We start from the raw sequence: 20,301 nt of genomic DNA on the forward strand, positions 1-20,301 counted from the left end.
GAACCCATATCGATATCCGCGACCAAACTGAGGTGCCCCCCTGGGTGGCAAACTCTCACACCTTATTCTTGAAATATAATTTCCTTACCTGAGAGAGGGTCTCTCCCTTCTGGTCAAAGATCCACCCAGCTCATAGGAAGTACTTGAGATTCACAGTGAGACCAAATCACTGCCAGCACAAGGTACTATTATTCAAACGCTCCATAGCACTGAGAGTCTTTACCACCTGGCTAGCTGAGGTTGCATCATACCTGAGGAGGCAGAGCATCCATGTCTATGCTTACCTGGATAACTGACTGGTCAAAGGCAGATCCCAGCAAGAGACTGCAATGAACCTAGAATATTCTCCCTTCCTGTTTGCCCGGGGGTCCTCCTAGTGAACTGTGATGCAGAGGATAGAGTCCATTGGAGTTACGATAGACTCCAGGTCAGAGTGGGCATACCTATCAGAGTTCAAGTTCCTGTCATTGCAATTACTATTACTTGAGATAAGATCAGACTACAGTGGTTACAGACTTGCCTTGGATTGTTCAGCCATATGCCAGCATGGCATGTATGTGATGATGCTTCCAGACTTCACCTGAGGCTGCTTCTACTTTGGGTCAAGTTCATCTATTCCCCTCCAAGACATCGGATGGACAGTAAGGTCTTGGGGCCACCTCATATGGTTGCAGAGTTGACATGGTGCTAGACTCCAAAAAATTAAGCAGTGGGGGTACCGTTTTTGTTCCTCCTACTCAACAAGGACTTCAGTCGCAGATGCATCGGGCAAATGTTGTGGAGCCCACCTGGACTACCTGCAAATCCAAGGGATCTGGTTCCTGGAGAACATGGGAGTTCCCATAAACATCCTGGAACTCAGGGCCATAAGGCTGGCCTGTGTGGTGTTCTGGCCTGTCCTCTGAAATTTCACAGTGTAGACCTGATGGATGCAACATCTATGATTCACTGCAGAAACAAGGAAATGTATGCTTCTTGCCACTCTGCCTGGATGCCATCAAATTCTAGATATGGTGCTAGCAACGAGTAACCCCAGTGGCTCTTCACTTCCCAGGAGTCAGCATTGACCTAGAGACTTTATAAGAAAATAACCATGCCAGTCATGAATGGTCACTGCAGAGAGATGTTGTAGTGCCAGTATTCCATCATTGGGGGGTTCCTGTATTAGACCTGTTCACCACCAAGGGCAGTACCGACTCTCATCTCTATTCCAGGCTCATTGCCCAGCACCTTCCTTCCGCAGTGGAACCCAAGGCCTCCTTTATGTCTTTCCACCTATTCCCACATCTTCCATGGTAATTTTCAAATCCAAGAGTCACAGCCACGATGCTTCTCATAGCACCATATTGGCTGCAACAGTTTTGATTGACAGATCTGCTATAGATGTCCATTCAGCCACTGAACCGGCTCCCATAGTGCCTGGACCTGATGTTGCAGCACCATGGCCAGATAGTTCATCTGGACCGTAAGTCTCTGCACTTGACAGCCAGGATGTTGGCTGGCTAAGTACCGCGGTCAGGGACTGCCCTAAACAACTGCAGGAGATGCGGTTACGGAGTAGAAACCCAACAACCAGGAGGACTTAATTGTCAACTTGGAAAAGGTTCTTGATCTTGGTGGCCTAACAAGGCTTGGCTTCTATGCAAGTACCACAGATTTTTGAATACTGCTGCATCTGAAACACTCTGGTCTTTTGTTCAGCTCCACTGAGGTCCATCCAGTTCTGATCTCAGTTTGCCATCTGCCTGTATGTTTGTGCTCCATCTTCTCTCACCCAGCGGTATTGAAGCTCCTCAAGGATGTGGTGTATATTTACCCACTGGTCAAAGAGATGACTCCTACCTCAGAACTCCGTGTCATCCTGTCGGGACTCAGACTCAAAAGAAAGCTCTTTCTGAAGACCGTTTTCCTAGCTGCAAGCACTTTGGCCAGGAGAGTGAGTGAGCCCCAAACACTTAGGGCTGATCTTCCTTACATGAGATTTCATAGGGAATCAGGTCTTGCAACGTGTGAGGCACATGAGCACCTACAGTGGTATCCACACCGACATCAGCCCAGAGAACCAAAGTTACTGTGAGGGTAAGTAATCATTGTTTTCATACATGTTAGAGAAGACTTTTCAAAACATGACTTGGTGGTGGGATCACTACTGGACTGTAAATAAGAATTTGCCTCTTGGCTGCCATCATTTCATTAAAATTTGTGTGAATGACAAATATGGTGATGCCGAGCAGTGCTCACAAAAGATTTGTGCATGTATTAAAATATACGTTAATGAATTATGGGATATGCTGAGTTATATTATTTTTGAGTAAACTGAAAGTTTATTGAAAAATCACATTAACACATCAGATCTGAATAAACAAATCGTACAGCTGAGCACAAAAGATGTCCTACATCCTTTTTCTGTATATACATAATTATTTCCTCCTTCCTTTAGGAACAAGCCTTTGATCCATATGAAACTTTGTCCCAGGATATTCTTTCTCCACGGTTTCATGAGCATTTTAATAACTTGATGGCTAAACCAGCTGTTGCGCTACATTTTCAGGTAAGTATGAAATCTCACTCAAGAAATACCACATTTCTTTTATAAGATCCATTCTATATTCCTGTTCCCAATCACTCTTTGGGGTTGAGGGAAATCCTAGTGGTATCCTGGATCATGATTTCTCCTCAGATTAAAGTATTTGGGCTGTGCCTCTCTTCTTGCAAATACTGGAGGCAGCTCAGACATGTCCGTGGGTCTTGGTCACTTCCCTTCAGCCCTCGTACTAGATTCTTTGCCTCCAGCAAAGCGGTGACTTGGCATTCCTGCCCTTTCCATTGCCATCCCCGTTTTTAATACCAAATCAATGAACAATGTTCTCTCTCTCTCTCTCCTTCCCCACCTATACCTTGTCCTTCATCCAATGGTTGACTTTTTTCAGGGATTCATTTCTTAACAGGACCACCCACTGAGCTCCTTCCCTTGTTTATTTTCCCCTTCCCCTCCCAGCATGGCAGATCCTGCTAAACAGTGCCTACAAATGGCTAAGAGTTCTTCATCTGGAAGGAGACTCAAAGGAGCCACAGAAGGAGAGCTCTGCCACAGTTGCTCCTATCCCACAGACCCTGCTTGGGCAAGGACTCAGTTTGGACAGCTTGATAGGGTCTTTATGTCCCATCGTGCCAGCTGAGACTCCTCCCGAGACATCTCTTCAAGGGTGAGTCAGTCCTCTTCACCTTTTGGGACTCAATAAACAAGACCATCATCCTGCACCTGATTCCTTGGTCAGTGCAGTAAACCCCTTCCCCGCCCTTCCTCCCCCCCCATCAAAAAAACCCCAAAACCAAAACACAACAAACCCATGGCCGGTCCATTTCTTTAGGGAAAAGCTCTGGAGTCTTATCCCAAATACTCAGGTGGATACTGAGTCACTTGGGAAGGAAGCTGGCATCCTCTCTTGACGCTCCCTCCCAATAGGAAGAGTTGGACTGTGTTTGGGATGTTCCTTAGCATTTTGTCTCCGAGCAAATTGGAGTGAAGGCAGAAGAGGTATGGCCAAGCCTTGAAGTCCCATGGACAACCATGAGCTGCCTCTGGCAATTGCAGAAAGAGAGGTCCAGTCTAGATGTCTTAGACTGACAGATTATTTCCAGAAAGTAAAACACTGGATAAATAAGTTTCCATTCCACAGTTACTTCATTTTAAGTGTGTCCATGATTTCTCTGCTTTCTTTCTGATCCATGCTTCAAGAAGTCATGTTCCTTTCCCAGGATCCTTTGGAAATTCTTTCTCCTCTTCTTGCCTTCTGAGTTACTGCGTTAGTTACTGCGTTAGTCAAAAAGCGAAACAGTTTTAAAATCATTTTGGTTGACTAAATAAATGTGAATCCCAAAGTTATTACTAATAGTATTATCCCGTGTATTTAATAAGATCTCCTAATTTCTTTGGCGTGTCGGAGGGGTAGATTAAGGCAGAATCTAAATATCTGGGCCTATGGATCTACCAAGAATCTGGAGGGAAAGACACAGTGCACTTTGAGATCTGGAGAGCAGGAGGTAGCATTAACAGAAGAGAGATGTGAGTGCCACAAACCCTCTTGCGGGGTGGTAGGAGGTGGGGTACTAGAATTTCTTGTGGGGTGCACTTTGGTCAGATTGTCTCTGGGTCCCAGGTAGTCTTTTTAAGCTTCCATTGCATTCCAGCACCAAATTCTGCAGGAAATTGAAATTTCTTTTGTTACTCCTAGTAAAATATCCATTAAAGAAGTAGGTTTGAGCGTATCTGACTGATCATAATGTTTTTCAAGCTTTATGCCTTAATACCCTAACTTCCCAGACATGACTGTGTGTTTTAGGATTATGTCTGCTTAGTCATGAATACGGTTTCACTATAGAATTCTGCATGTTCTTAATTTTTGGCTCTTTGAGCTAGTGCTAATTAATAAGAAAAGGAAATGCATAAGTAGTCTTTTGTGTAGATATTAAAACCAGGTGACATAGGCTTTCCTGAGGAATATTTTGTTAATGCAATGGAAATCTTGATTGAGGAAAAACTTAAGTTTTGTGGCTGGTACTGAAGACATTGGTGAAGTATGAGGTCTGTTAAGGATAAAGGTCCGCATGGCTTTGTGTGACCTGAGAGCTGTTTGTAAATTGTTTTGTAGTGAACTTGTTCCAGCACATTGTTTGTTGATTTGTTGTTTCTGGTGAAAATAGAGGTAATCACAGTGAAACTGATAAGTTGTCTATTTTAATGAGGTTGCCACTGCAGATTCTCACCGAGGGAGTTGAGGATGGTGTATCTTGCAAGCCATGGGTGAATTTTTAGTAGCAAACTGGGAGTACGTGTGCACTACCCTCTGATCTGTCCTGCTTTTAAAAAAGCGTGCTTCCAGTATTTGCAATGCCCTCTGCCTCCTGGCTCACCATCCCACCACACCGTACTCATTCAAGCCCTTCTAAAGATTCACTATATCTATATTTCTCACAAGCAAATTAATAAAACTCTCGAAAAACCTCTCAACTTCTTCCCTCCTTTTTTTTGACTTATATGTGGTAATAATGCCGCTTTTTTTCTTTTCAGTCTATTGCTGAAGGTTTTAAAGAAGCTGTACAATATGTCCTTCCACGACTTATGCTGATCCCAGTTTATCATTGTTTGCACTATTTTGAATTATTGCAGGTAAGACACTAGTGCAGTTTCATTTAAAGCATGAGTAATTTTAGTTTAACTAGGGAATTAATTTTTATTTACTGTGCATGAAGATAGGATGTGAATATAGTTAAGCATAAATTTTACAGCAGTGATTGCATGGTTAGAAAGTAAACTGATTGTTACAATCTATTATCAATATTAAATAATGCAAAATTCAAACTATTCCAGGCCTCAACACGTCCATAAATCTTTGATTATTGCTTGTGTGCTGTGGCATGCTAAACCTTTATAGTAGGTCTATTTTTTATTAAATTGAACTGGCATTTAAGTGAAATTTACTTTAATTTGACAGTGTGCGTTGCTTTTAATTCTTTGTTTACTTCTATTTCATAAATTTTCCTAATTCAGTAAAAGATGGTTCAACTCAATGTCCGGGCCTCTCAGCTCAAGGCAAGCACATCCATCTTATAATTTTTGGAAAACTTGTATTTCACACTCAGCAAAATCAGAATCATCTATTTTGACTATTCACTAGTTGCTTTGGGTTCCAAGTGGACAAGACCAAGAAATAAAGTAGAATCTTTGAAAGCCTGGCACATTTTCTCCATAATGAGGATAGAAGAAGAGAACATCCACAGCACTCCTTTAAAAAAAAAATAAGTAAATTTGGAGAGACTCTAATAGTTCGTATCTTAAAAAGTGAGGGCATTTGCAAAGATTTGTGGAATCCTGATTTAGTAGGTTGTTAAATTATATTCCTGTAGCATTTTGTTTTCAATAGCTTTGTTACCAAGAGCAAGACTGCGTAGGCTGAGAACTGATGTGGATTTATAAATAATTTTACGTATTGGGAAATCAAGAGAGACAAACTATACAATAAGTAATCTGCAGGTATGACCAAAGATTACCTGTGTGTCTAGTGCTGCTTTTATGCCTTGGCAAGGTAGTCCACACGGCAGCATATGTTTTTGTAGGTAGCCCTGTTCATCGCACCTGATAAATAGCATAATAATAATTGTGCATACCTCCGTTTGTCTGTATTTGTTTGCTTCTGAGTTGAGTTAATGGAGACAGGGACCCAGGCGGGATAGAGGGTCCATCAAAAAGCAGAAATACAACTCTTGTTGTGAGTATGAGATAAGCATAAATGTGTAAACAAAGAACAGAAATCAGAGTAGCAGCCGTGTTAGTCTGTATTCGCAAAAAGAAAGGGAGTACTTGTGGCACCTTGGAGACTAAATTGGTTAGTCTCTAAGGTGCCACTAGTACTCCTTTTAAAGAACAGAAATGTAAGTAGGGACAATGCACTATCTTGGCTACAGGGAGTGGTCTTGGGACACTTGTAGCCTCAGAGATTTTTAGTGATTGCAGACCATGTGCCAAAAATGTTTGCCCATATTTGGGGTAGTAGATGTGGTGCTAAGAAATAGATTTGTAACACATACGTGAACAAGTGGATAATTGATTAAACTATAAATATTTCATTTAAATGAATGAAGTGACATTGGGTTATTTCTTAAATTTTATTATTGTATGACTGCTAAGAATTTTTTAATTCAGCGCACAATTAAAAAAATTACATTACCTAAAATGTATTGTGTGCATATTGCAGTGGTATGGGGCTTACCTCAGCATACGGTCAGTTTGTATTGTCATGCAACTAGTACAGCCTTTAAGTTCTGTATTGCTAGCTGCTCTTTGTGTACGGTTCCAAGGATGTACTTAATATGTGTGGGAAGAAATAGCAAACTTTGCAGCCTAAAATGTTTATCGCATTGTAGCACTCAGACAAGTTAAAATCTACTTAACAGTGAAAAAACTGAATGGAGACTCAGGTTAACAATATTGGGTTTTTCACGTCTTTAACTCTGTTAATGTTAACATTTGTAAACGCTAGTTTAATTTTCACTCTTTATGCTGTTTACTTTTTGCAGTTCAGTCAACTTGTATAACAAAAACATAATTGGTTTTACTTAGTCTCATGTCTTAGCACAGGCCTATAATGTTTGGGTTGCCAACAGCCTGGAGTAATGTTTAAATCCAAGTGGTTTCCTTGTATTTTTAATCTGTGAAAATATTTCTACTGTTACTAAGTTTTGAAACAACATTTTTAACCACCTAAATTTTGGTTCCAAACACCTGGGCTTTGTTGTGGTTAGAAGATGTACTGTAATTAAGCAAAAAGAAAGGAAGACTTGTGGCACCTTAGAGACTAACCAATTTATTTGAGCATGAGCTTTCGTGAGCTACAGCTCACTTCATCGGATGCATACTGTGGAAATTACCACTATACATACAGACACCATAAACAATAGCTCCTCCCACCCCACTGTCCTGCTGGTAATAGTTTATCTAAAGTGATCATCAAGATGGGCCATTTCCAGCACAAATCCAGGTTCCCTCACCCCCCTCCAAAAACCACACACACAAACTCACTCTCCTGCTGGTAATAGCCTATCCAAAATGACCACGCACCTTACAACATGCATGAAAATCAAGGTGGAAATGGCCCACCTTGATTTTCATGCATGTTGTAAGGTGCGTGGTCATTTTGGATAGGCTATTACCAGCAGGAGAGTGAGTTTGTGTGTGTGGTTTTTGGAGGGGGGTGAGGGGGTGAGAGAATCTGGATTCCTGCAGGAAATGGCCCACCTTGATTATAATACACATTGTGATGCGAGTGGTCACTTTGGATGGGCTATTACCAGCTAGAGAGTAAGTTTGTCTGAGGGGGGGCAGAGAGTGAGAAAACCTGGATTTGTGCTGGAAATGGCCCATCTTGATGATCACTTTAGATAAACTATTACCAGCAGGACAGTGGGGTGGGAGGAGCTATTGTTTATGGTGTCTGTATGTATAGTGGTAATTTCCACAGTATGCATCCGATGAAGTGAGCTGTAGCTCACGAAAGCTCATGCTCAAATAAATTGGTTAGTCTCTAAGGTGCCACAAGTCTTCCTTTCTTTTTGCGAATACAGACTAACACGGCTGTTACTCTGAAACTGTAATTAAGGTGATTTACACTTTGGATGCCTTCATGAAGTTTATAATTTTATTGAGTGAGACTTAAAAGGTAAACAAAATACCGATCATTCTTGATTCTTGGAGTAGCCTGACTTACTTTAGTTGTTAGTTCAGAAGACTTAAGTCTTCATACCAGTAGCCTCATTCGGCTCTACTTTTGCAGTTCTTTTGCCAGCCCTTGGTATGGGGTCAGCACTAACAGATGTATAAATACAGCATTTGTTTCAAAGAAATATAACCATAGGGAGAACTTAATCATTGACCGCTGTTCTTTCCCTCACAGCAAAATACATTTTTTTTAAATGTGACAATTCTCTGACGTTTTTTGTAGTACTTTTATTTAAAGTGTGAATATCTTAACCAATTTAGTGGCCTGTGTGATGCAGGAGGTAAAACTGATTATCTGAATGTTCTCTTGAAGTCAGTGGAAGTATTCACAGTGCATAAGGCTAAGTACAAACATAAATCTCTGCAAGAGTAGGGCCTTACAGTGTTTAGACAGTTTTCAGCTACAGGATCTAGTGTTTAATTTAGTGTGTTGTTTTCACTTTGGTGTTCTGTGCATTTGAGGATTACATGCTTTATTTACAAACTTGCTAGATCTTATTTGTTTCATGATTCTAGAAGACTTGTTGCTATTTATATTCCAAAATGCAAAACAGAGAAGGTACTTAAATCTTTTTTAGATACGCTCAGTCTTGTCTTTCTAATCTCATAAGAGACTTTTTGTCTGTAGAGACTTTCAACACACCAATAACTCCTGTTAATGCTAGTGGGAACTACATACACACATCCTCTCATGAATGGAAGAACAGACTGTTCGGTATCGTTAACTGTGTCTTTTACCTTTAAGTGTAGAAGCTTGTAAATAACTGCAGAAATATTTTGCTGTGTTTTTTTTTAAGTTTACATAAAATGCTCTTGTTTAATTTATAACTTTAAAATGGATGAAGCCGCAAGATGATACCTTGGCGATACTTTGGCAAATTTGTTCTTGATTATAGGAAAAATGCAAAGCTTATTTACTAAGTGTGATGTATGTTGATTTACATGCAAAGATGAACAGAGTAGAAGGCTTTGGGGCAGAGTTCTAGCTCAGCTACAGTGATTGCCTCAAAAAAAAAATCAGCAATTACCCAGTTATTTGTCCTTGTAAGTATAGGTAGGGAAACACTGAAATCTTGAATCCCATTGTATAGTAAATGTTCAAAAAAAAAAACTAGATAAATTCATGGAGGATAGGTCCATCAATGGCTATTAGCCAAGATGGGCAGGGATGGTGTCCCTCGCCTCTGTTTGCCAGAAGCTGGGACTGAGCGATGGGGGGAGGGATAGTTCAGTGGTTTGAGCATTGGCCTGCAAATGCCAGGGTTGTGAGTTCAATCCTTGAGGGGGCCATTTAGGGATCTGAGGCAAAAATTGGGGATTGGTCCTGCTTTGAGCAGGGAGTTGGACTAGATGACCTCCTGAGGTCCCTTCCAACCCTGATAGTCTATGATGGATCACTTGATTGCCTGTTCTGTTCATTCTCTGTGAAGCACCTGGCATTGGCCGCTGTCGGAAGACAGGATACTGGGCTAGATGGACCTTTGGTCTGACCCAGTATGGCCGTTCTTCTGGGAAATGTGTCTTTAATGGTGACAATGAATAATTTCAGGTTAAAATTTGAACTTCATATTACATTGTGAAAACTTCTGCTCAGTGGTTTTAAAAAAAATCCCCAGTGTTGGTGTGTATTAAGAAAGGTACAGAGAACAATACTTACAATATGTTAATGCCATTGCATAAGTTGTTGGTATTCCTTCTCCTTGAATGCTATGTTCAGCTGTAGTAACTTCATCTCAGAAAGAAAGTAGGCGAAATGGAAACAGTCTAGACAAGTATAGCAAAACTCTTAGAGGCATGAAAGAGAGGTTAAAAAGAGTAGGACTACTTAACCTCGAGAGAAGAAGATAAAAAAAAGCAACTGAATAATGGTATATAAAACAACAAATGCTCCAGAGAAGGTCAGTCAGACACTCCTCTTTATCCTTTCATCTGCGTGCAGATCTGGTCACCCCATCTCAAAAAAGACATATTGGAATTGGAAAAGGTTCAGAAAAGGGCAACAAAAATGGTTAGGGGTATGGACCAGCTGCCATGTGAGGAGAGATTAATAAGACTGGGACTTTTCAGCTTGGAAAAAAGACTAAGGGGGGATATGATAGAGGTCTGTAAAATCATGACTGGTGGGGAGAAAGTAAACAAGGAAGTGTTGTTTACTCATAACACAAGAACTAGGTCACCAACTGAAATTAATAGGCAGCAGGTTTAAAACAAACAAGAGGAAGTATTTCTTCACACAACACAGTCAATCTGTGGAACTCTTTGCCAAGACTATAACAGGGTTAAAAAAAGAACTGGATAAGTTCATGGAGGATAGGTCCGTCACTGGCTATTAGCCAGGGATGGACAGCGATGCAAAGCCACGCTCTGAAGCGTCTGTATCTTCCGTTTGTCAGAAGCTGGGAATGGGCGAAGGGATTGATCACTTGATGATTACCTGTTCTGTTCATTCCCTCTGAAGCACCTGGCATTGGCCACTGTTGGAAGACAGGATACTGGGCTAGATGGACCATTGGTCTGACCCAATGTGACCGTTCTTATGCTCATATAATACGAGAGCTAGGAGACAACAATGAAATAAATAGGTGATAAATTCAAAAGTGCTAAAAGGAAATCCCTTCTTACATAATTGTCTAATTACCCTGTGAAATTCACTGTCGTAAGGTGTTTGTGAGTCAAAGAGCTTACTAGGATTCAGAAAAGGAATGGGCACTTCTATGAACAACAAGCATATCCACAGTTCCATGAAGATAAAATATAAGGGATGTTAAGCCTTATGCTTCAGGATACAAGGCAACCATTTAACTGACTGAGGTGAGGAGAGAACTTCCCCTGTGGCATATTTGTACATAATTTCCTGTAATAGGAATTTTACATCTTATTCTAAAGTATCTGGTACTGACCATTGTACTAGATAAGCCATTGCTGTGTTTCTGTTTTGATGTGATCCTGTGTGCCGTGAACTCTGCATTGGGATATAAATCTACCCATGTTCCCTGGCAGATCTAAGGACTGCAGGGCAGCCTGTCTGTGGTTGATGTTTCAGCCTGTGGACTAGAATAGCAATGTTTGTATTTCCGTGTGCTCCATTTTCATGCAGAGGTTTTGGGCTACTGCATTCTTTAAGCTGCAGAACCCTGCACTGTTGTGCACAAGCCCACCCATACAGCCATTCCACTCAGGACCCCCCTCAAAAGATACTACAGGCTTGTCATAGAGGTTCTAAGAGAAGGAATGTTGATAATAATAAAGGTGTTTGATCTTGCAGTAATGCTGAGAAACACAGGTAGCCAAGTATAGTCTGCATAGGAATTCTGCAACTAGTTATCAATCTTAGAATATTCTGTGTTTCAAAATACTGTGATTAACTTTTGTAATTATTGAAAAACTCTACTATCAGATGCACATTAGATTGATTTCCTTGATAACAGATTCAAGGGGATCATAACCTCTCTCTTGCTTCAAAGACATCTACTATAAATATACTGTTTATCAGATTTCCAGACCAGCTAGATCTATTTCAGGGAACTCAGGGTCAAAGAATTTATCTAAATCCTGGACAAGCTGCCAACCAGATTCAGACGGTTGAGAGCCATTCAAGTAAGGAAGGAATGTGACCTCAGCGTCGAGTCCATGAAGACTTTCCTTTATTGATGGACTATTCTCCACCCTTTTAAACTGTGACTGAGGGACAGACTATGAATTATCCTTTTGTTGATATTTATCTTCAAATCCACTCACTTCAGAGATCTTTTGCATAGAATGGCCTGTTACATAGTTGCCAAAGAACCCAAAAGATATTAAATTCTGTCTTTTATCCCTTTCACTATTGTTTAATCATTAGCAGTAGATACAGAGAACGAACAGCAGCATTTTACAGACTCTCAGCACCTTATCTTTTGTAGTCACCAGTGAGAAATACATATGAACAAAAATATAGTTCCTCACCACATTACACAACATTTTTCTTACGTTGAGCGTGGTGTGTTTTCGTGCTCCATAGTTGGAGGGTATAATCACAAAACGCCACTGCTAATCCAGTCCCTGACCTGTCCTGAGCAGAATACTAATTAGTGCAAAATTGCATAATGATCTTGTGATGGGACAGCCTTTGGAAATAAATGTAGTCTCGTCCTTCACCACCACAGGTTGATTGGCTCCTTAAGTAAATCTGTACCCAGCAGATTAGCTCATCTAAAACATAAGACAACAGAAAAGTGCTTCAACACAATGAGATAATATTATTGAAGTACTGTCTTTTGGCATTCTATTACATCAGTAAGGAAGAGTGTCTTAACATTTGTCGAGAACTACAGAAACTGTACTCTGCAAACATTGCCGTCAGAGCGTGTTCAGGTGCCAAGACATGAGACCAAAAGCAGAAAGACAATTCATTGAACTCATTCTACAATTGCATGGGGACTTCTGCACAGTTTTAGAGGATGTTCCAAGAGATTAGATCCACTCAAGATCATCCTTTTTAGAATACCAGAGGGAAGGAAGGAACTAAATACCACAATTCAATTCTTAACAAGCAATAGTTGTGTTTATCAGTGGTCAGAAGAACTCTAATGCCCTTCATTTCTATTGTTGGTCATTTTCTTCAGAAAAGAATAAAAAAGTTGACAAAACTGTTGTGATTGTCAATTTACCAGTATTAATATTCTGTCACATCTTTGGCAAAAACATGTTCCTTTTTTCTTATCCTGTGAATAGCAAATAAATTGCACTCCTATGTTGATTTAGTCTGAAAGCTTGGCTGTAAAGGGCAAGAACTTGAGAGAGTAAAGTTTGCCAGAATAAGTTGCTTGAAGTGGATTCTGAAAACTCAATATGTTGGAAACCAGAAATGGAAGCGATTCCCTATATCTTTACACAAAATGAAAATAGATGCTATGTAATGTCCACTAGCTACAGCTTTAGACTCTTTTCTGGAGCTGTTTCACTAAGCTAAATACAACCTTTTTGTCAGCGATGATGATGCCAGAGATGATCTCTCATTTTGGGAAGAGTTTGGAAGAAATCCTCCCAGGGAATCTGAGGAGCAGAATCAGTATACTGTCACAATCCTTAGCTATATGCATGTTTTAGGACTTCATAAACCTCATTGCATTTTTTTCAGACCCAGTCTTATTCTCTCCCTCCTTTTCCCTTTGCTGTTTTAGAGTCTCTGCCGATGAGGTGGAAAAGAGGGGATACTCACCATGGCAAGTGCCTTATTTTCTCTTCCCTATACTCTTCTCAGCATGCATAATCCTCTCAGATTCTCAAATATAAAAATTCTTTGATTTCCATGATATACAGACTGGAGAATGTTTGGCCATCTGGAAAATATAAGTGGTAGTACTTTGAATTACATAAAGGGAGAGGGCCCATCTGGTCAATTCTGTTGTCTCAGTTACTTTTAGAGCCAGCTAAATATCCTTGCTGAGAGAGCATACTGGGAAAGAAAAAGAAGGCTACTGCCATACTGAGTGATTGTGGGTAAGATTCCTTTTAAAATATACAGGGCAAACACGAGTTAGCCCATAGTGGGTGGCAGATTGGCTTGATTTTGCCCAGTAGACCAGTCTACCTGAATTTTCTTGTCTACTAAGTTTTTCATGCAATCTTAACTTACAAGAAGAATTAACAGGTAAAATTGTATAGACTCTTCAGTTACTCACTCATCATAATATTCTTATGCTGTTGATATTTTGTGAACCATTTACCTTAAAGAATGTGAAGTTTTCTGTAACCCCTTTTTTCTTACAAGTGAGTGTTGAGATGAATATTGACTATGAAAGCTAATTAGATTTTTGTAAATCAGTGACCTTCTGAGTAGTGGGGAAGGAAAAATCTTGTTTTCCCTAGTAAGTGAAGCAAACATGATCACTGGACTTGATCATTTGTTGCTAGTATTAAATCTGGATTTCAAACTTTATCTTTGCTAATAGAGAGAATGGTAGGTGAAGTTCACATTTGCTCTTACCCGTCTGCTGGACTTGGTTGAAGTTATTACAATAATCTGTAACCCACTAAGGGCATGTCTATGCGTACAGTGGTGCAGCTGTAGTTTGTGTGGTGAAGACGCTCTATGCTGACAGGAGAGAGCTCTCCCGTTGCGTTGGCATAAAAAAACCACCTCTGCGAGCAGCAGAAGCTATGTAGCAGGAGAAGCTGTCTCACCAGCGTAGCACTGTGCACACTACAGCCTATGTTGGTGTCACCTGTGTTGCTCAGGGGGCAGAATATTCACACCCCTGAGCGACATAAGTTTTGCCGACCTAGGCTGTAGTGTAGACATAGCCTAATAACCCTTCCTCGGCTGCTTTCTTCCCCCCTTTCTTTCCTCCCTATGACTGCAGAGGTGTTAATGGGCCACTTTACCTGGAGTGATTCCTTAGACTGTGTGCTAACTGCTTATGCTAAACAATCTCTTCCACCTTGCATTTAGTTGTGGCTCCAACTACCTTTCCCAGACCTGAAGAAGAGCTCTGTGCTGCTCAAAAGCTTGTCTCTCTCACCAACAGAAGTTGGTCCAATACAAGATATTACCTCACCCACCGTGTCTAATATCCTGGAACCAGCATGGCTACAACTACACTGCATAGTTAGTTGAAACACTATTAAACTACTAAAAAAAAGGGCGCCGTTGATGTAGTATTGACATACAGCTTCAGGACTGTTCCAAGCCTCTAGACTAGTGAACACAGCTAACTTCAAAGGCCAATGATCATTATGAAACAGAACAATTTTTAAGTGAAAGGATTTCAAGAATAATATCCTGTAGGGTTTTTTGACAACTCATGGTAAGGCTATCCAGTATAGAATGGGGGAATCTGTCTTTATCTCAGAATCTCTCCCTTTCACACACAAGCTCACTCTCTAGCTATTTATCTTTCAGGATATCTGACAGATGTGTTTTCATTTCAGTAACTACTTTGACAGGCATTGGTGGTCTTATGGGTGAGGTTTGCAAAATCACTCAGCATTGGTTATTGACTTCAGTGGGATCAAAGTCAGGCGAACACTGAGTGCTTTTGAAAAAGACCCCACAAATGAATATATTTGTTTTTGTCTGTATATATCTCTAAAGAAACGATTAAGTTGGACAGAAATGGATTTGTTTTGTCATTGTAGCAATTGCAGGAATGCAGTGAAGATGAAGAAGACAGGGAGTGCTTGAAACAAGCCATTACTGCTCTTTTAAATCTCCAATGCAGCATGGAGCGCATTTACAATAAACATTCACCTAGACGGCGGCCTGGGTAAGAATACAATCAAGGAAGCCTCTTGTACCCCAAAGCAAGTTAGAAGGAAGATCTCTAGGGGTGTCAGTGTTTCCCTATTTCCCCCTTCGTTGACTGATGTAAAAAAGCAGCATGTTTTTGTTCGACACTTGCACATGCCAAACATCAAAGCTAGCAGACTTCAATCTGTTGCTGTTCCAAGAGTATTCACTTACAACCCTCCGTACCCCCTTCTTGAATAGTCTAAAGCCTTGTCTACACTGCCACTTAACAGCGCTGCAACTTTCTTGCTCAGGGATGTGAAAAAAGACCCCCCTGAGCGCTGCACGTTTCAGCGCTGTAAAGTGGCAGTGTAGACAGTGGACCAGCACCGGGAGCCGTGCTCCCAGCGCTGGTGACTGCTCTCCTCGTGGGGGTGGGTTTTTTACAGTGCTGTCGGAGAGCCCTCCCAGCACTGGTGCCACGACTACACAGCTACATTAATGTTGCTAGAGAAGACATACCCTTAGTCTTTCCCTGGCAGTTCACTGTCCTTTCTACATTTGTGGTTAAGCGTGATCAGGGCATATTTAGGTTGGGGAAAAAAATAGCATACAGTGTTAAATTCAGTGGTGTTTTTTTCAGTCTCTGGCAATTAATATGGAAGAAGCTAACCAGATAAAATTGTTTGTTTCTAGGGAGACAGTTTGTCGTTTCTACAACCGCCAAGTAAGAAGCAAGCACTTGGCCATCAAAAAAATGAATGAGATCCAGAAAAATATTGATGGTTGGGAAGGCAAAGATATTGGCCAGTGCTGCAATGAATTCATAATGGAAGGTGTGCTGACAAGGATAGGAGCCAAACATGAACGCCACATATTTCTCTTTGATGGTTTACTGATCAGCTGTAAAACTAATCATGGACAATCGCGGCTTCCAGGTTACAGCAATACAGAGTACAGACTTAAGGAAAAAATTATCATGAGGAAAATGCAGATCATTGACAAAGATGACACTTGTGAATACAAACATGCTTTTGAGCTAGCGTCTAAAGACGAAAACAGCATAGTGTTTGCTGCCAAGTCTGCTGAAGAGAAGAACAATTGGATGGCAGCTCTGATTTCCCTTCAGTATCGCAGTACACTGGATCGAATGCTTGACTCAGTGTTACTGCAAGAAGAAAATGAACAGCCACTGAGGCTGCCCAGCCCAAATGTGTATCGTTTTGTAGTGGAAGACTCTGAGGAAAATATTGTTTTTGAGGACAATCTGCAAAGTAGGAATGGAATCCCGATCATCAAAGGAGGAACTGTAGTGAAACTAATTGAAAGGCTAACATACCATATGTATGCAGGTATGCTTTATTTATTTTTTCTGTATTTGGCACATTTTGTAATATCTTATTAATTCTTTAGGTAACGTTTGTATAGCCAATAAGATTAATCTTTTTGTCTCTTGCTTGCTTTCCCACTGAATAGCTATTTAAAGTCAAGATGTGTGTGATAGAATAGGGCCAGGAGGGATCGCTAGATCATATAGTCTGACTTCCTGTGTATCACAGGCCACCAGCACGCACACACTAAACCCAACAACCAAAATGAGACCCAAGTATTACAGCTCACAGGAGAGTGGATTGTTAAGTGCCAGAGGCAGAGAATAGGAGGGACTGAGGTGCATTAGTGCTCAAGAAATGATAGTGATGGCAGGGAAATGATAGTGAGATATACCCCAATAATCCTTGCAAGCAACCCACACCCACATGCTGCAGAAGAATATGACAAACCCCCAGAAACACTTCCAGACTGACTTGTCTATCCTTCCTGACTGAGCAAGAACCAGCCAGCCACGCACCTGAGAGAGAGAATGGTTGATGCCATCTCAGAACCCTGGCCCACCCCATGTCCCAGCTCCAGCTGTGGCCATCCCTGATGTTTCAGAGGAAGGAGATGTTAAAAAGCCCTCCTGGAATGCATGCAGAAAAAGAGCACCAGTTAGCTTATTAGGTTAACTTTAGTGACACTTCAGTTAAGGGATGAGAATGAAAGAAATTAATAGGAAATGCAATGGAAGTTAAACTTGATGCTGGTGGCATTTTTGTAACATTTTTCAAATATTTATATTTGAAGTTTTCTGTTTTATAAGACCGTCAGCTTGGATTGTAGGTTCCGATTAGGTGTTCACATTCTAGCAGCTTTTAAAATATTACTGAATACTCAGATTTTTCCAGCAACGATTGGTACAAAATTCAAATAGTAAGCCTTCAAAAGTCACCCCTATTTTTTACAGCTAGAATTAACTGTGAATCGGATCTTGTTGAGTGACACATCTTAGAAGTGGACAAGTAAAGCAGTATTTAATGTTGATATGTTAAAATTCCAATGTCTTTAATCTGCCTGAACCTTGTCATAAGGCGATGCTGCCTGGTACATCTTCCAGCAGCAGGTTGCAGCAGAATGGTATGCCTCTACCTCAGTTTCCCTTCTTCAAAGTCTCCAGTAACTCCATGTCAGCTTTCTTGCCTCAATAATACCCCTCCTTTGGACCTTTTTTTTTTTTTTTTTTTTTAATACAAGAACATAGTACAAATGGTCTGTGACAAAAGTCCCGAAATATAGTCCATCTATCACCCCAGTGCATGTGTCTTAAAATCTCAAGACATCCAGTCCCTGATGCCCCACATATCCCACTCTGGTATCTTCTGCCACACCTGGGTTCTTCATCAGTCCTCTCCTTCTTCCAGGGCAGCCACACCAGCCCTTTCAGCTGGTGCGATCTCCACCCCTGTTTCCCCCAAAGCCTCTCTGCTGGAAGTTCATCCATCACTTCTTCTATACTACTAACCTCTCATGTCCCAGACAGGCAAGCAGGTGGGCCTTTCACTGTTCCACTGGCTCCAGTTCTGTAGGTGGAGACATCAGTGGATAAACACCTTTGCTGCTGGCCTGCCTTCAGCCCTCCCCAGCCTTTGGCTCTGGCTCTCTGGCTTAGAAGTCAGCAGACAGCTCCCTTTGCTGCTCTCTGGCTTGGGGAGATCAGCCAGCAAATCCTTCTGTTGCTCTCCTGCCTTCAGCCTTCCCCCAGGAACCACCTACAGCTTCCTTCAAGGACCTCTTAGAAGTCTCCTGGTCTCTGGCAGCTCTCACCTGCCCTTTTCCTGACTGACTCTTCCCCTCTCTCTGTCTCTCCCCCTTTATGTAGCCCAGGTGCCTTCTTTTAACCCCAATTTGAGGAGGCAACCAATGAGTCACAGGTGTGCTGGCTGTTTCCTTCCAAAGGGCAGTTACCACCCTGTGACAAACATATTTTCTTTAGTCGTCGTATCATTTGTGTGAGTGCAAAGTGACCCCCGCTTTTAAAATATGGTGGTGTTTCTGTGACTCACAAAAATACTCATCTTTCTGAATTGATTGGTGTGCATTAATAGTAGTTCTTGCAGGATAGCTGTGGGAGTTGTCATTTATCACCATAGCTAGTAAACCTAGTCCTTGAGCTAGTAGCTGTTTAGTAAATCAAACCTTACAATTACTGTCTTGTTGACATACTAAGGCAATTGTTGTTTGAGGTGGCCTCTGCATATTCCAATTTGCGTAATGCATCTTCCAATGCCATCTTCCAATGCCAGTGAGCTTCAGGAATCTTCAAGAATAGCAGTGTCCATGGAACTACTCAGACAGCCTTTCACAACACTGTGTGTATGGAGCCGCAGGACCTTGCAGTGGCTAGCTCTGGGGGAGGACCTTCACTGGATGCCCAGAAAGAAAAGGAGTACTTGTGGCACCTTAGAGACTAACCAATTTATTTGAGCATAAGCTTTCGTGAGCTACAGCTCACTTCATCGGATGCATACTGTGGAAAGAATAGGTTTTCTCTCCCCCCACCCCACTCTCCTGCTGGTAATAGCTTATTTAAAGTGATCACTCTCCTTACAATGTGTATGATAATCAAGGTGGGCCATTTCCAGCACAAATCCAGGGTTTAACAAGAACGTCTTGGGGGGGTAGGAAAAAACAAGGGGAAATAGGTTACCTTGCATAAAGACTTAGCCACTCCCAGTCTCTATTCAAGCCTAAGTTAATTGTATCCAATTTGCAAATGAATTCCAATTCAACAGTCTCTCGCTGGAGTCTGGTTTTGAAGTTTTTTTGTTGTAATATCGCAACTTTCATGTCTGTAATCACGTGACCAGAGAGATTGAAGTGTTCTCCGACTGGTTTATGAATGTTCTAATTCTTGACATCTGATTTGTGTCCATTTATTCTTTTACGTAGAGACTGTCCAGTTTGACCGATGTACATGGCAGAGGGGCATTGCTGGCATATGATGGCATATATCACATTGGTGGATGTGCAGGTGAACGAGCCTCTGATAGTGTGGCTGATGTTGTTAGGCCCTGTGATGATGTCCCCTGAATAGATATGTGGGCACAGTTGGCAACGGGCTTTGTTGCAAGAATAGGTTCCTGGGCTAGTGGTTCTGTTGTGTGGTATGTAGTTGCTGGTGAGTATTTGCTTCAGGTTGGGGGGCTGTCTGTAGGCAAGGACTGGGCTGTCTCCCAAGATTTGTGAGAGTGCTGGGTCATCCTTCAGGATAGGTTGTAGATCCTTAATAATGCATTGGAGGGGTTTTAGTTGGGGGCTGAAGGTGACGGCTAGTGGCGTTCTGTTATTTTCTTTGTTAGGCCTGTCCTGTAGTAGGTGACTTCTGGGAACTCTTCTGGCTCTATCAGTCTGTTTCTTCACTTCCGCAGGTGGGTATTGTAGTTGTAAGAATGCTTGATAGAGATCTTGTAGGTGTTTGTCTCTGTCTGAGGGGTTGGAG

The 20,301-nt window shown here is 41.4% G+C and overlaps 1 protein-coding gene across 6 annotated transcripts in view; it reads left to right on the forward strand.

Annotated features, from left to right (window-relative positions):
* The window catches only part of SOS2 (SOS Ras/Rho guanine nucleotide exchange factor 2), a 106,591-nt gene that overhangs the window by 47,931 nt on the left and 38,359 nt on the right, over nt 1–20,301 (forward strand). For 4 of the 6 annotated variants that reach the window (XM_037901369.2, XM_037901373.2, XM_037901370.1 and 1 more), the window contains 4 exons: nt 2,441–2,551; nt 5,072–5,170; nt 15,395–15,522; nt 16,182–16,837. In XM_037901369.2, coding sequence (XP_037757297.1) covers nt 2,441–2,551; nt 5,072–5,170; nt 15,395–15,522; nt 16,182–16,837 — 994 coding nt within the window. The remainder of the gene's footprint in view (nt 1–2,440; nt 2,552–5,071; nt 5,171–15,394; nt 15,523–16,181; nt 16,838–20,301) is intronic. The other 2 variants (XM_037901372.2, XM_037901374.2) reach the window with 2 other exon arrangements.

The sequence above is a fragment of the Chelonia mydas genome, chromosome 6 (genome assembly GCF_015237465.2).
Source record: "Chelonia mydas isolate rCheMyd1 chromosome 6, rCheMyd1.pri.v2, whole genome shotgun sequence".
NCBI lineage: Eukaryota > Metazoa > Chordata > Testudines > Cheloniidae > Chelonia > Chelonia mydas.